Below are 14,785 nucleotides of genomic sequence, written 5' to 3' on the forward strand. Positions count from 1 at the left end.
GATGACGCATGTATAAAAGCCGACGCGTTTGGCCAGATTTCGACGATCGCCGACTGTGTTCGCCGCTATCGCTGTGGTTCGAGTGTAGCTTGCTTTTGTGGGCACAGGTTCGCCCAATAAAGAATCAGTTTCGTCATACACAGTTTTACGACTGTTTTCTTCAGTGTCACTACTACATGCAAATATGAAGTGAAAATAGGATATTTAAGAAATACTTTGCCACAAAGAGTACTTCAATGCGTTTAGCACAAGCGGAATTATTTGCAATCAAACACGGCTTCCTGTGTGCTTCTGTTCCTTCTTCAATGCCTTGCACAGCGAAGGCTACGGCGGAGTGGGGCGTGGCCGAAACGCTTCGCCTTCTCCATGTCCCCATGGCGCGCAGTTAAAATTTCATTTCGGGTGTTAGCGTAAACGCCACGACATTCGATTTTGGTGCCTACAGCGCGTTAACGTACGCCAAACGGGGTTGTCCTCAGAGAGCCGCAATGCGCTTAGCCAGTGGACTCGTGGCGGCACCCCGCGGCGGCCGCGGTATCTACGCAATGTAGCCGACCGCAGCTACTAATCGAAGCCGCATATTGGAATGCGCGCTATTGCGAAATAAAGTGTCCAGAAAAGAGTGAGGATCGTGGCTTCTGTGGAAAAGAGAGCGTTTGAGTGAAAGGTGACTTCGCGCTCGGCTTGCGAGCTCCACGCACCGCGTACGACAGCAAAACTTTACTGAGATGTTCACTTGCCGCGTATATTACCTGCGGACTATGTTATTTCACCAAGACCGACGAGGGGGGGGGGGGGGGGGGGGGGCAGGGGCCCTTTAAACGTTCCGGGAAACTTAAATATAATCACTGTGGGTATTTACCTTGACCTTTACAGTCCGTTCCGCACAGCCCATGCAACATGCACCAGTGGCGCAGCGAGTAATCTTTTTCGGCCGGCACACATGCTTGACCGGGGACGGAACTTAGGAGTAAGGGGGCAGGGCGGCTGGAAAGGCCGCATGCTAAGAGAAATTTCGGGGGGTGTGGGTGGGGGAAGCAGGTGTGCCCGGAGTGACAACCCCTGGCTCCACCACTTGCGCATGCACCACCGTGTGCTGTTGCAATTATAACCTCCTTGGATGTTGGCTGACCGACTGACTTACTGGGAGCTTAACACTCTCATTGAAAAGAAAAGTGCAGAATCACTGCATTCTACCGATGCTAACATATGGGGCAGAAACTAGGACGTTAACAAACAAACTCGAGAACAAGTTAAGGACCGCACAACGAGCGATGGAATGAAAAATGTTAGGCGTAACATTAAGAGACCGGAAGAGAGTGGTGTGATCAGCGAGCAAATGGGCATAGCGGATATTCTAGTTGATATTAAGCGAAAGAAATTGAGCTGGGCAGGCCATGTAATGCGTAAGATGGTTAACCGGTGGACCATAACAGTTACACAACGGATTCCAAGAGAAGGGAAGCGCATTCGAGGACGGCAGAAAACTAGGTGGGGTGATGAAAGTAGGAAATTTGCAGGTGGAAACTGGAATCGGCTAGCGCAAGACAGGGGTAATTGGAGATCGCAGGGATCGTCCTGCAGTGGACATAAAAAAAGTTGTCGCAGTTTCACCTAAAAGGCGAAGCATCAATTGCGATAGCAAATTTGTAGAGAGCTATACAGAGTAATGATATTAGCTTTATCAGCTGTATACCCTTGGACATGCAGCAGCACCGGCAACACGCAGAACTCTTGTCGACGCCGTCGGCGTTTTGCCCGCGTTCGCTCAAAATGCGTGCGGCGTTGGTGACTGTTGCCGGAGCCTCTGATGTACTTGGTGCCGCAGCTAAACGTCGCCTCCCTTCCCTCCCCCACGGCCTCTTGCGCGTCGGAAGAAGGCGCGTTTGCTCTACATATATGGTGATTGTAAATGAGGAAAGAGATGCCTACTTCTGCAGCCCTTAAGGGAGCACGGCGCAGAACGCGCGTTTGTTCTCCGCCGTGCGTTCACTCCCCGTGAAAGCGCGCGCCCCTCGCGCCCTTTCACTCGCACATACAGCGTTCGGCGCGCGGCGACGATTTCATCTCCATTGACGTCATACGGAACCTCACGGCGACGGCGACGGCGACGCCGCCGGCAGAAATCTGCTTTTGAGTGTCCATATAATTGCTATCGCAATAAAAACAGGCTGATAGTTGTTGGCACACAGCTGCTGGGTAGGAACGCTAACGTGGGTGCAGTCCACAATGCTCATGCAAGCCGTGGAGCACGCAGAACGCTGCCCCGACACCGGCAGAGCCGACTGAGCGCCGCGTGACGGTGCGTCAACGTTGCTTCGTCACTTTGGGGCCAAAACGCTGCGCGCGTCTCTTCTAACCCTCCATGCGAGGGCCGAGCATGCGTGTTGATTCCGTGACACCACGACAACGACGACAGCGCAAAAGTGTCTCGAACGTCTCTATAATTGCTTTCGCAATAAAATATAATATACCGCTGTTGTGACCGCAGCGTAGCACTTCGCAAATGCGGTGCTATAAAAACGGTATGTGACTGAACTAGACATGCAGGGTCAGTAAGTCTTACCTTAAAATGTTTGTTGCTGTCTGAGAATACCTCGTTGAAGTCTACAGCGGCGGTTGAACACTGGCGGTCGGCACTGGCGGTGAGGATTGTGACCCGGGCCAAACCGAAAACCATTTCGCAATCGCGTGCCACGCTCAGAGCTGTCATCAGGTGGTCTCCTGCAACAAAACCCAGTGTACAATTGTGCGAAGCGCTCGGCAAAGCTAGAACCTTCGCAAGATTTACTTGTACCGCAGAGCGCAATTGCTTTTGTAGCTCGCATAGTTTTCGTTCCGGTAGTGGCATATGCCAGAAAACTGTCCTCCTTCCAGGATGTGAGCTAACGTTTGGGAAGTAGCTTGTACATAGACAAAGTGAAGATTCGAATTGTCAACGCAATGCTCTCGTTTTCTTTTCTTTTATATTGCAAAGCGCGCACACAGAAAGTTATTACAGTTTTACCCAAACTGTGACGAAGGTAGAGTACTTGGTAGCATGCGTAATATTCCACACTTTATCACATACAATGTTTGCACAGAGTCATCTGCAGAAATTATGCAGTGGCGGGTGAACAGTTTGCAGAAAAACGGGCCTTCTTGTCTTTCGTATGATTTTTCTTTTTTGCGGCTGGCTTTGGTTAACATCTTTTATTTCGGTTCTCGCATGTTATTGTCTCGTGAATCGCAGAGCACTCCACAACTAATGCCTTGAAAAAGAATGCGGCTTTGGTTCCCTCACTTCCCAAATGCTTGATTTCTGGTGAACCGTGTATTCTGTAGCAGCCGATATTGGTATTCTTACCTCGCAAGAGGGAGAGAAAATGAGCACTTGCTCTGCGAGCTACACAATGTATTTATTTATTCAAACGTTTATAAATATTGTAATATTTACACCCTTATAAATATTAAAACCGCGGTGTAGGATTCAAGCAGGGTGGATTTACATTTGCAAGGTTGCATGCAACAAGACGCTTCACTTGAACCGAACGCATAAACGAATAAAGTGTTAGCAATATATTGTAAATAGAACAAGTCATATGAAGCACATGTCATTGCTGAAGGTGTGGCGCAAACAGCTTTATGGAAGATTGTAAGACTGCTTAGTTAGTAATATGTTTATTCCATTATGTAGACGTAGGAAAAATATTACCTAAAAGTGATATTATGGGCGGAAAACGAAGCTATTGTCAAAGCGTTGCGTTTTGGCTCATTCACCTTTTTGCATATTCAGTAGAGAAAGAATGTATGTGACCTTATAGTCACATTTGATTAAGTGAAAGAAGAACTGCAACATGGCTCCACGGCAACAGAACCGCAAAACATGGCTCATTGCGTTCGTAGCGGAAAGGTGTCTTCTCTTAATAGTGCTAAAAAATTATGTGGTTTTACGTGCCAAAACCACGATCTCATTATGAGGCACGCCGTAGTGGGGGACTCCGGAAATTTGGACCACCTGGGGTTCTTTAACGGGCGCCTATATCCAAGTACACGGGTGTTTTCGCATTTCACCCCCATCGAAATTCTCTTAATAGTGCTACGATCGAGGTTGGCCCTAAGCAGTTATAAATAGAAAGTACCGCCATATTTCTTACATTTTGTTCATATGCTTTTGGAGTATGGGGTTATCAGATAATGTATGCATAATCTAATTTTGGCTGAACAATTGCCTTAAGCGAATTAAGGCACACAGCAGGGTTGGGGGGGGGAGCAAAAAAAAATGAGGGGCAGCTTCACACTGAGTGGTGCGAAGACTGGAATAACAGCGAAGCTGGATGGCCTTTCCCTACCTTTTACTTTACTTAACTTGGTTTGGCTTGGCTGGTTCTTAGCTTTGTCTTTGCTTTCATATGCTTAACTTGGTTTGGCTTGGCTAGTTCTTAGCCAGACTTGGCCGACACCGATACTCGGGGTCGGCGCGCAGTCTTCTAAAGGCCACTTTATCGTCCGACGTAGCGTTGACGCGCGAGCGCGCTCGGCACGGGGCCGCCACGCCAGCGAATGCGCAGCACTCTATAGTCCGGCGCGAGGCGTGGCCGACGTATCCGGCGTTCGTCGGCGTGCCCCAGCTGCAGCCGGCGTCGAGATGCAACATGCTGCATTTCGCGCCGGCCTTGTCACCCAGGATGGACCGTATCCGCGTCTCGACGAGCAAAGTGGCGGCACGTGCAGCAAGTTCGCAGTTTCGTATCTTCCTGAAACTCCTAGTTTCGTATAAAATGCGCATGCGTCTAGGCGGCGCGGCGCGGCCGGCGCACACGTTAGACTATAGAGGGGTCGGTTTTCGCGCCTTCCACAAGCACGGCTATCCATCAGCCCATCTTGCTCGACGAGACGTGGATGCGCTCCAATCTTGGTGACGAAGCCGGCGCCAAATGCAGCATGTCGCTTCTCGACGCCGGCTGCTAGGGTGCCGATCCGTACGGCGGAAGGCGGCGCTGACGTCGAGGCACCCTACCGGCTGCAGCCGGGGCATGCCGACGAACGCCGGATCCGTCGGCTGCGCCTCGCGCTGTGGCAATGGTAACCTGGGAGAGGGTGGTAACCTCGCTGAGCGATGACGTCATGTAGGTCTCCTAGCAACGCCTCGCACCAGCTGTGCGAGGCGTTGCTAGGCAACGCGCGGTGACGTCATCGCCAGGCGCAGTTTTTTGTTCGCACTGCGCGGCCTAACCAAGAGATTACAGAGCTCCGCTGTTAAAAGAGCGGAGTTCAGCGATTTCTTCGGCTCTGAAATTACTTATCGCTACAGTAACAAACCTCACAGAGGAGGCCGCATGCTTGCTTGTTCTACGAATAAGTTCGCTCACTCAATACGGGGGAATGAGCAAAAATGCAGCGTTTTGTGTGGTCAGGCGAGAATAAGGGAAGGGGGTTCGGGTCAGATATAATACATCAATTGGAAGTAAAAATATGAAGAAATGTGATGAAATAACTCATCAATTAAAGATTATAAATTGTGTAAGCTAGTGTCTATAAAAGTTGTTGGCGTTTTCATTGCGACGTCACTGCTGCAACTCGGGCGGACGCCTCACAATTGCTCATTGCTGCAGTGACATGTGTTCGTGACAAGTTTTCTTTTCAGGTAGTCGTACTTGTTGGTGCGTGTCGAACAGCTAAGATTTGAGCGCGAAAAACACGATCACAGAAAAAGAAGAGCGCTTACTCAAGCGCCGTTTGATGTGGCACAGAATAAAATAAATCCTCGATATAGTCTACTGAAAAGGCTAATGCTATGCTATGGTTGCACTGCAAGAGATCGGCCACCACGTAGGAATTGTTCGTAATGAAGGCATCGCTAACCTTAGGGAAATTTAGGTTTTCTAGAAAGAAGTGGTGGACGTGTCGTTGCCACGATGCCTTTTCGCTTGCAGTAGACCTGAAAGGAATGTCGATTTTGTGGGGTTTTGTCGCGATGAACGCATTTATGGTATCGAATTGGCTTTTTGCTATTTCTACTCCTAATTTGTCAAGCGCGTAGCCTTCGCACGGATAAGCCAAATATTTCTTTCTTTTTTAGCCAAGCTGAACTTATTCTGAAATGAACGAAATTGTTCAAAACTGCTTGTATCGCTTTTTCATCGTAAAGACCTATCGCAACCACAACACACAAACTGTCCTTCTATGACTGCACAAAGGGCTCCCCATGTTTGTGTTCTTCCTCAACTGTGATCGTCTTTCCGCACGTTACCCGGGCATCTTCCTAAGCCAACATGAATGTTACGTGCAACTCGTGCAAAATGTTATTCACAAAGTATCTTTAGAGTGCGAGTGCAAGCGCGACCAAGATTGCGATCCACTAACAATCGGCCAGAGTTGGTCTTCCTCCTCGTTTTCACCACAGCCACGTTAAGGCCACCTTTATCTGTGGCTGCTCTATGACAGTATTATGACTACAGCGCGAGCCAAGCTATGATGTTAGACACTGACCTCCACTATAAGGAGCTTAGTCTAAGCTAGACCTCCCATGGTTGGTGTTGGAGAAAGTTTTAATTTTCTTCACCCTATGGCGACGGAGAAGCTGAGGACGACAGTCGTTGTCCTTGCAACAAATCGACGGAGAGACAAGGCTAACTCAGTTTTTGGCACTTAATTGAAGTTGCAGCAGAGAACAGCTTATCTTCTCAGGAAAAAATACGTTTTACATTTTCGGTTTTCCACCTTTCTTGAAAGAAATACACGAAATTGGAAACAGCGCATGCACCCAAAAGCATCATTGGCTGTTGGAGTGACGCGCTCAATTCAGCAACACTTCCTCCAAGGTTGTGCACTGCGCGTAGCGTTCACAACTGACGCATTGTGGTACAGGACCAAATTACTATTTTCAGCTTCATGCAGACGTAAATGCTTAAGATCCTCGTTTGACGGAAAGTAGCTTTGCGTTAGTGTACGGAAAACCCAAGTTCTTTTTGCTAGGACCCAAGTTCACTAGGACACAAGCAATTTACCTATGCAAACGAAACGCAACCAGGTTCGATGCCCTAATCTAAATATTTCTAGTATGTTAAAAGCTCAAGCGTTTCCTCTATAGGATTGTTTAAAAACCTGGTCACTGAAATTGTAGGTCAGTGAAGGAGATATTTATGGTAAACTATAATGGGTTAAAAGTTGCCCAGTATTATTACCATGCTCATACTGTTTAATCTGTGAAGTGGACAAGGTTTTGTCAATACAATATTTATCACCAGAAAAACAAAAAGCGGGCGATCTCTCGCCGACGTGTGAGTGAATATTACCTGTCACCATAAGGCACCTGATGCGAGCACCATGAAGTGTGCCGATCACGGGTGTTGCTTCCGGCTTCAACATGTTTTGCATGATGAGAAAACCGAGGAACGTTAAGTCATTCTCCACCAGCAACCTGAAACAGAAAACAGACAATGACGCAGCTGCAATGCACAAAATTGCCCTCGCCCATATTTGAGTAGAAACTTGGGAAGGAACGAGTGCGTTCTTACCACTGTCACGGCCGCTGGATAAAAAAAAAAAAAAAAAAAAATGTGCGGCCTGCTGCGTCGCGTCGGCGTCAATGAGCGAGCGCGTCTCGGCTGAGTTGACAATTGCGGCCTGCTGTTTTTGATGAGGTTTCCACTGCTACGGTACGCAAAGCAGACGCCGGTTCGTGCTACAATGTGGTTGCCTCAGGATTTATGCGTGTTGGTGTGCTTTTTCGTGCGCATTCTCGTGTGCTTCATTGTGTGATCGTGTGTGTGAGCAGCTTGCCTCATGTTTCTTGTGCTTGAGTACGGTTCTCTGGTGTGCGCGTGTGTGGGAGACAGTTTTTGTATTTCCGTCACGGAAATACGTCATAGAGCATAATACAAAGAAAGAAACCAGAAGAAAAAGTTCCACAAACATGCAAAATTTCGAAATCGAACCCACGACCTCTCGGTCCGCGACGATAGATCGCCGAGCGTTTAACCCATTGCGCCACAAACGCATTTGCAGAGAGCTACACAGACGCGCCTTATATATCTAACACTCCTCCGTGTACCCGCGCTCTTGCTCGGGGCGGTGCCGCCGCCTACGAGCAGAAAAGAGAAGTACTGCATTATGACACTAACGCGCACCGACAGTGAACGCTTCGGTGGTCTCAGCACTACGACGCCTCGATGCCAGCATTCGAAGGGACGCTGGCATCAAGAAGCACTACCAACGCCACCTAGGTGGCGTTGGTAGTGGCGTTCACCGTACTCAGCACAGCGGAGCGTGGCCTCCGCAATTAGCTCTGAAAATGTTTCTGAAGTTGATCGCGGAGGCTGCAATTACGACGCGCTGTACGCGCTGTAGCGGGCTGATGCCGCGAAGCTGTTGTGCGCCGCTGTGCAACTCGAACGCCAGAAGAGACGCTACTGTGGAGTACCACGAAATCCCCTGCGATCTACAGCGTCGGGAAGCGTGGCTGAAGAATATTTGTCGCCAAGGGCCGCCAGGGAAAGGAAGCAAGTGGGAGCCAAGCGCCAGGGTGCTGGTATGTTGATTACATTTTACTGAGAATCACTATAAAAAGAACACGGAGATTAGGCTTGTGCTTCCGACTGCGATCCCGACTGTGTTTCCCAATTATCCACCGTACATGGAAAAAAAAAAAAAGAAGAACGCGCAGCCCAGGAAACTTGTTTTCGAGCCCCGGAAAAACAGCGGCCGCAACTATCAACTCAGCCGAGACGCGCTTGCCAATTGGTGGTGACGTGACGCAGCAGCCCGCACCTTTTTTTTTATGTAAAAAGAGCCACGAATGTATTGATCAACTCCGGGCTGTCCAGAAGGCCCACGATGCGGCGGTGAGGCTTGGTCTTCCCGTACCAACACGGGAGTGGCCCGCAGTTTTGCCCCTATAAAAACGGGGTGAAGATTCTTCCGACTACCTACCTACCTAGTGGACGTGCCACTACCAGCGCAGAGAGAATATTGAAACGTGCGAGCGGAGTTCGGTTGAAGAGAAGAACGAAGAGGGGGTGGATCGAGTGCGGCGCCGTGGACTGTTTTCGTTGAGCGATATCATCGCATTCATCATCTTGTAAATAAACGCGATCCATCGATTTGAAGTCGTCTTGAAGAAACACGTAAATCTACTCCCGATTATTCGTAATAGATCACTTCTTTTCATTTCAGGGGAGTCGAACGGGCAACCTTCATGAAGAGCATTGAGGGTCACTCTACAAAAGATTGGCAGTCATAGGGCAGACTTTTCACATATGTGGGGTAATCGGCACTTCTAATAACGACTTCAATATTCAACCCGTAATGTGCAACTATAAAACGCGTTATTTACGGCCTGATTTACGGACTGTCGCGCGTACAAACGCGGCTGTGGGAATGCTGCTCCGTGAAATGCTGCTCCGCCCTGGCGCCCGAGCAGTGGCGCCAGAGCGGGCGCCAGGAGAACTATGCCCGAGGCGCTGTTTCGGCGCTGCGCAACGGGCCGCATCTTTTTTTTTTTTTTTTTTTTTTTTTTTTTTTTTAATCCGGCGGCCGTGCCACTGTGAAGATTTCTGTCTTGATATGTCGTATTATTCTTTCTTTTTATTTCCCTCCCTCATTCCTATTCTCTCGTTCTATGTTTCTGTTCCCTCCTTTCTAAAGCACAGGCAGGTGCTGTGCCCTCTCCACTGACCATTGCGAGCTTGGTAGCAATGGTCGCAATGGTCGTTTTCTTGTTTTCCTTCCTGTCTGCCGATGCTTGTAGTTAAAGAAAAATTATCTCTGTCAGTACTGTCGAATACAACATTGACTGACATTGCCGATTGTAGTGACCGTGAGGAATAGAACTACCAATACCGCTAGTTAAAATTTGAACTTTTTATTTGTCGAACCATCAATAAAAGCAACACACAAATGACAACGATAGCAGCGAGCACTATCGTTGGTTGGCGCAATCTGTTCTACAGGTCAAGTGCCCCGACCTGACTGACTCATCGTACATTCCATGACTGATCGCACATTCCAGCGCATTCGCCAGTGCTCGCGTACGTTCGGGAATGTAGACTAGTTTTTGTGTCGCGCACGCCATTCTTTTGTTAGAGAATTGGCGAGAACAATCGGGAAACTTCAGATACACGTACGTGCGCCTTGCGCCGCGCAATAACTTTATAAAAGCGGTTCGCCGGTCAAAAATGGTCACCGCAGAAGATAACCACTGTACTCGTACTGTACATCCAGTGTACTGGATGGCAGCCACAGCGGTGTCGCGTGCTTATATACTACATTAAATAGAAGCTTAGCACGGCATATTAACGCAAACGAATGTCCGTCGCAACTGCGAACAAGTAGGATAAAGTGGCATTTACTGATGGTTCTTGTACATTGCTACTTGAAACACGTGCTAGACGCTCTAAGGAAGACAATGAATGTTTATGGCTTGTATGTTGACGAATTAGACAAGCGACGCATATAAGTTATACTGGTTTTAATTTTAAATACCTCTACGAAATTATACAAAGTAAACAGATACGAAACTGTTTGATAAGCGTTTGAACTTCAAGCCTTCCGTATGAGCTTCTCGAGCAGCCTGCGTTAATCTGTGTGGTAGATAAATCTATGTTTAATGCCGTTGGAGCAGAACAACTTGGTATGCACAAAGTTCCTTTCTTCTTCTATTGTTAGAATGGCCTCTATAAACCCTTGCTCATCGTTGCCACCAACGGCGATTCATGACTTCGCGATGGTGCACGCGAGCACTATTTCGAGCCTGTCAGCGTTAAAGATGTTTAGTAGGACGTAGCTGAGTAGGACGTAGCTGAGAATGTCGCTGGTGCACCTCCTTAATGCCGCGAGGCTGGCTGAAATTGCCTGAAGCATGGTCGGAATGCGCTGTTTCGGCGATGCCTAAATGATGTGCGGTCTGTCTTATACGTGGCGCTTGTGCGCTTCAACGCTTTATCACAGGTTGTGAGGGTGACAGTATGATACAGATGCCACAATACATAAGTAGTGCGGTGAGCCAGCAGTAAATTACAATCTGAATTGAAAAAAAAAGTGAATTACCTGTCTACTCTCTGAACGTGGTGCCACGTCATCTTCTCCAGGCGTCTGTAGGCCACAGCAACGACTCGGAACCCCTCCAGCGTGTAGCCACGAAGCACTTCAAAGTATTCCGCCGGCACTGGAACGGGATGCCAAATATGAGGTCACAGTTTTCAGACCGCTATACAGGAAACGACGGCCAATGAAGTAGGTACGCCGCGGCTTTTATGCATTAACGTCTAATTTATACGCGTCAACAGTTTCAGACGCAAACTGCGCGTTTAATAAAGGCAAACACGACATAATTATCAATGCTAAGGAGGTGAACGTAACCCGTCTCTTTCTACCGGCATACTGTGCTACTTGAGAAAAAATATAACGGGCAAGTTTATGAAAAACTTTGGTCTGTTTACGATATTGTTACGTTGTATGCTTGCCAATATCCACAGAGGTAATGTGTAACTGCAGTATAAGGTACTCAGTTTTCAAGCAGTAGCGCAGTCAACGCTACTTGGAATTGTTGTCTCTCCACCACTATAAGCGAGAACAAGTAAAATCTTTCAAAAAAAAAAAAAAACTACAGTTACTAGACAACAGCTTGGAGCCGATATTCCGTGATTTCGAAGCGGAGCTCTTTCTCGTCGCACCAAATGCGCCAGAACAATCCAGCTTCGAACACAAATGTGCTTCCTTCTGCTTGTTCTGTATTATTCAACCACATCGTAAGTTCCTCCGCACAAAGCAAAACAATAAATACAAACGTTTCGGAACGTTTATTTCGACTGCATTTATCGTAGTGACCATTACTGAAGCTGCTAAAGAAGTAATACTGGAGCTGCTGGTAGGAATTAAGGTAAGACGTTTTAGAACATTTATTGCAACTCCATTTAACATAATAAAAATTACCGAGTATGCTGAGAAAGCAATACTGCTGGCTGGCAGGAATTAAGGCACGACACGGGCGCGTGCGCATCAAAGGACCACCCGGCGCCCCTTCAAGCCTCACTATCTACTTCTTCAGCGCACGCCACCAGAGCTGTGTGCAGTACTGACATCGCCATGCCGTGTGGCGTGGTGGTCGCAGTCAAAGTGCTTGTCGGTGGCGAGGATACCTGTTTCGGGGACGCAGAGCGCTTGGATGACCTCGGGGGCACCCTTGGCGTACAGCTCCATGTGGCGGCTGCCCAACGTACGACAGACGACGCTCATGCGCTGCAGGGAGGACGAGAAGGGGAACTGCCGGATGATGCCCACTTCGAACGGCACCTGATGTGAGAGAAAACGCATGGAGGAGGCCATTTTTGACATTGCACAAGAGCCCGTAAAATGATGCCCAAGCATTAAAGCGGTGGCACGGCCGCTACCAGCAGGCTTAAAGAGTATGCAGAAATATTGCTCATTTATTATTGAAAAGACAGAGCAGAAATAATAAGGAAAAACTTATTTCAGAACGCAATACACGCCCCGTTTTTCGCTACAGTTAAGAAGACTGCAAATGGGCACGCCGTTGATGATGATTTTTTTTTTGTGGCGCAACGATTCGGCACACCGAATTCCCTATTCTAGTGTTCACGATGCAATGCTCTTGCAATGTTTATTTAGTCATACAAAAATTAAGTGAGGACTACATTTAGTTTCCTTGTTTTGTTGAATCCTGTTTCATTTAGTAAATAAATACGTGTGCCTAATGACACCACGGATGAGTGTTATCATTAAACTCATGCATGGTGTCACAGTGATACTGCATTCCAATACAGCATCCCAAAGCCTCAATCTGCCTTCTGTGACTTGCACTAGTCCATTGCTTTCACCGACGAGGCGTCACTGCACTTGTTGCACTTGTTTCCCCATCGGAGCGAAACGAGGACAGACTTGTCATTTTTTTAATCTTAAGTGTTTACGTGTCGCACGAGGCAAGTTTCAACTACGCTGTCGCAGGACCTCGCCTGTTTCGCCAAGTGTTCTGCAATGCCAATTGTAACCGGTCTCGACATATGCACTTCACACAATTGCGGCAGAACTCCCGATGATTGTCGACGTCAGTGCGAGCAGCTATAGTGCAACACGCCGTATGGCAGTAAACACTTTTATTCGGAATAACTAGTGGTCATTCTGAAATATTCATTGATTATGCTAATGCGACATGCGCTGCCTCCCGAATCGGCCTATTTAGCCATGAAATTCACCCGCTAGGCCTGGCCATGACTATTACGGCACGACGGCGACTCTATGACGACAACGCAGCGACAACGATGGAATAACGAAGAAGAATGACGTCGCGATGTATACATGCACACCGTGGCACTGTAGCTTCCTCACAAGAAAATTAGAAAATTACCTCTCAAGGAAGACGTCAGGTAGAGAGACTAGAATGCGATTCACGGCATACTTAGAAATATTCAACTGAGAAGGTTTAGGAGTGAGGATCAACGCCGAATATCTCAACAACCATCGGTTTGCAGATGCCATTGCCCTGTTCAGCAACACTGGGGATTATTTGCAATAAATGACTGACGACTTTAATCTAGGTAATGTAGGGCCGAAGATTAATGTGCAGAAGACAACGGCAATGTTAAATATCCTGGTAAAGGAAACAAGAATTCATGACCGCCAGTCAGCCTCTAGAGTCTTTGCAAGGAGTACGTTTATCTAGGTGAAATACTGAAACGGGACACTCATCACTAGAAGGAAATTTACAAAAGAATAAAAATGGGTTAGAATGCATAAGGCAGGTATTACCAAATCCTGCCTGGGAGCTTATCACTGTCGTTGAAAAGAAAAGTGCACGATCATTGCATTTTAACGGTGCTAATATATGGGGAAGAAACTGGGAGGTTAACAAAGAAGCTCGAGAACAAGTTAAGCACCGCACACGAAGCGATGGAGCGAAACATTTTAGGCGTAACGCTGAGAGACAGGGAGAGAGCGGTGTGGCTCAGAGAGCCAACGGGGATAGCCGATATTCTAATTGACAAAGTGAAAAAAGTGGAGCTGCGCCGGCCATGTAATACGTAGGGCTGATAACCGCCGGACCATTAGAGTTACAGAATGGGTGCTTAAGAAAGGGAACCGCAGTCGAGGACTGGCACAAAACTAGGCGGGGTGATGAAATTGTGAAATTTGAAGGTGCAAGTTGGAATCAGCTACCGCAAGGCAGGATCAATTGGAGATCGCTTGAAGAGGCCTTCGTCCTGCAAACCATGGACATAATAGGCTGATGATGATGATTAAGATGATATGTTCCCGTGATTATGCTTGCATATTAAATTTTTTCGTTATGTTGATAATTGTTTGATTTTCCTTGTTTTCTTTACAGCTAAAGCGCTTGCAGCCTCCCTACATGCCCTGTCGCATGCACAGAAAGATAAGAGTATACTTGGTCTAGTTGGTTGAAACGAATATTTGAACCGCAGCGCAAACACTGTCGTTCAGTTGTACTTGGAAAGAACTATTTCGTTACCGCTGAGGGTCACAGAAGGTTGACTGGGCATAGCTATCCTCTTAACATACCTGGTGTTCAAAATTAAGCTTTACGGAATTTTTAAAAATCGACTGTGGCAGGTAGCTTAATTCTTATCGTTGAGCTGGGTTATTCGAAGAAGCGGACATTCGTAGCACGTGAAATCGAAACACATCTATAACTAATAAACAAAAATTGAATAATGAACTTCTTAGTTAATTACCTTACGACACATATTACAATTTACGAATTGTAGCCGGTGCGCTTGCAAGACACATCCACTTGAAAGGAATTTCCAGGATGACACCAGTTTCGAGA

At 47.5% G+C, this 14,785-nt stretch overlaps 1 protein-coding gene across 2 annotated transcripts in view; it reads right to left on the reverse strand.

Annotated features, from left to right (window-relative positions):
• LOC119445336 (polyamine-transporting ATPase 13A3) overlaps positions 1-14,785 on the reverse strand; it is a 145,243-nt gene that overhangs the window by 38,145 nt on the left and 92,313 nt on the right. For both annotated transcript variants that reach the window (XM_037709648.2, XM_049663215.1), the window contains exons 16-19: positions 12,120-12,273; positions 11,029-11,146; positions 7,278-7,402; positions 2,567-2,724 (exon numbers count right to left, since the gene is read on the reverse strand). In XM_037709648.2, coding sequence (XP_037565576.1) covers positions 2,567-2,724; positions 7,278-7,402; positions 11,029-11,146; positions 12,120-12,273 — 555 coding nt within the window. The remainder of the gene's footprint in view (positions 1-2,566; positions 2,725-7,277; positions 7,403-11,028; positions 11,147-12,119; positions 12,274-14,785) is intronic.

This window comes from Dermacentor silvarum, chromosome 3, assembly GCF_013339745.2.
Source record: "Dermacentor silvarum isolate Dsil-2018 chromosome 3, BIME_Dsil_1.4, whole genome shotgun sequence".
NCBI lineage: Eukaryota > Metazoa > Arthropoda > Arachnida > Ixodida > Ixodidae > Dermacentor > Dermacentor silvarum.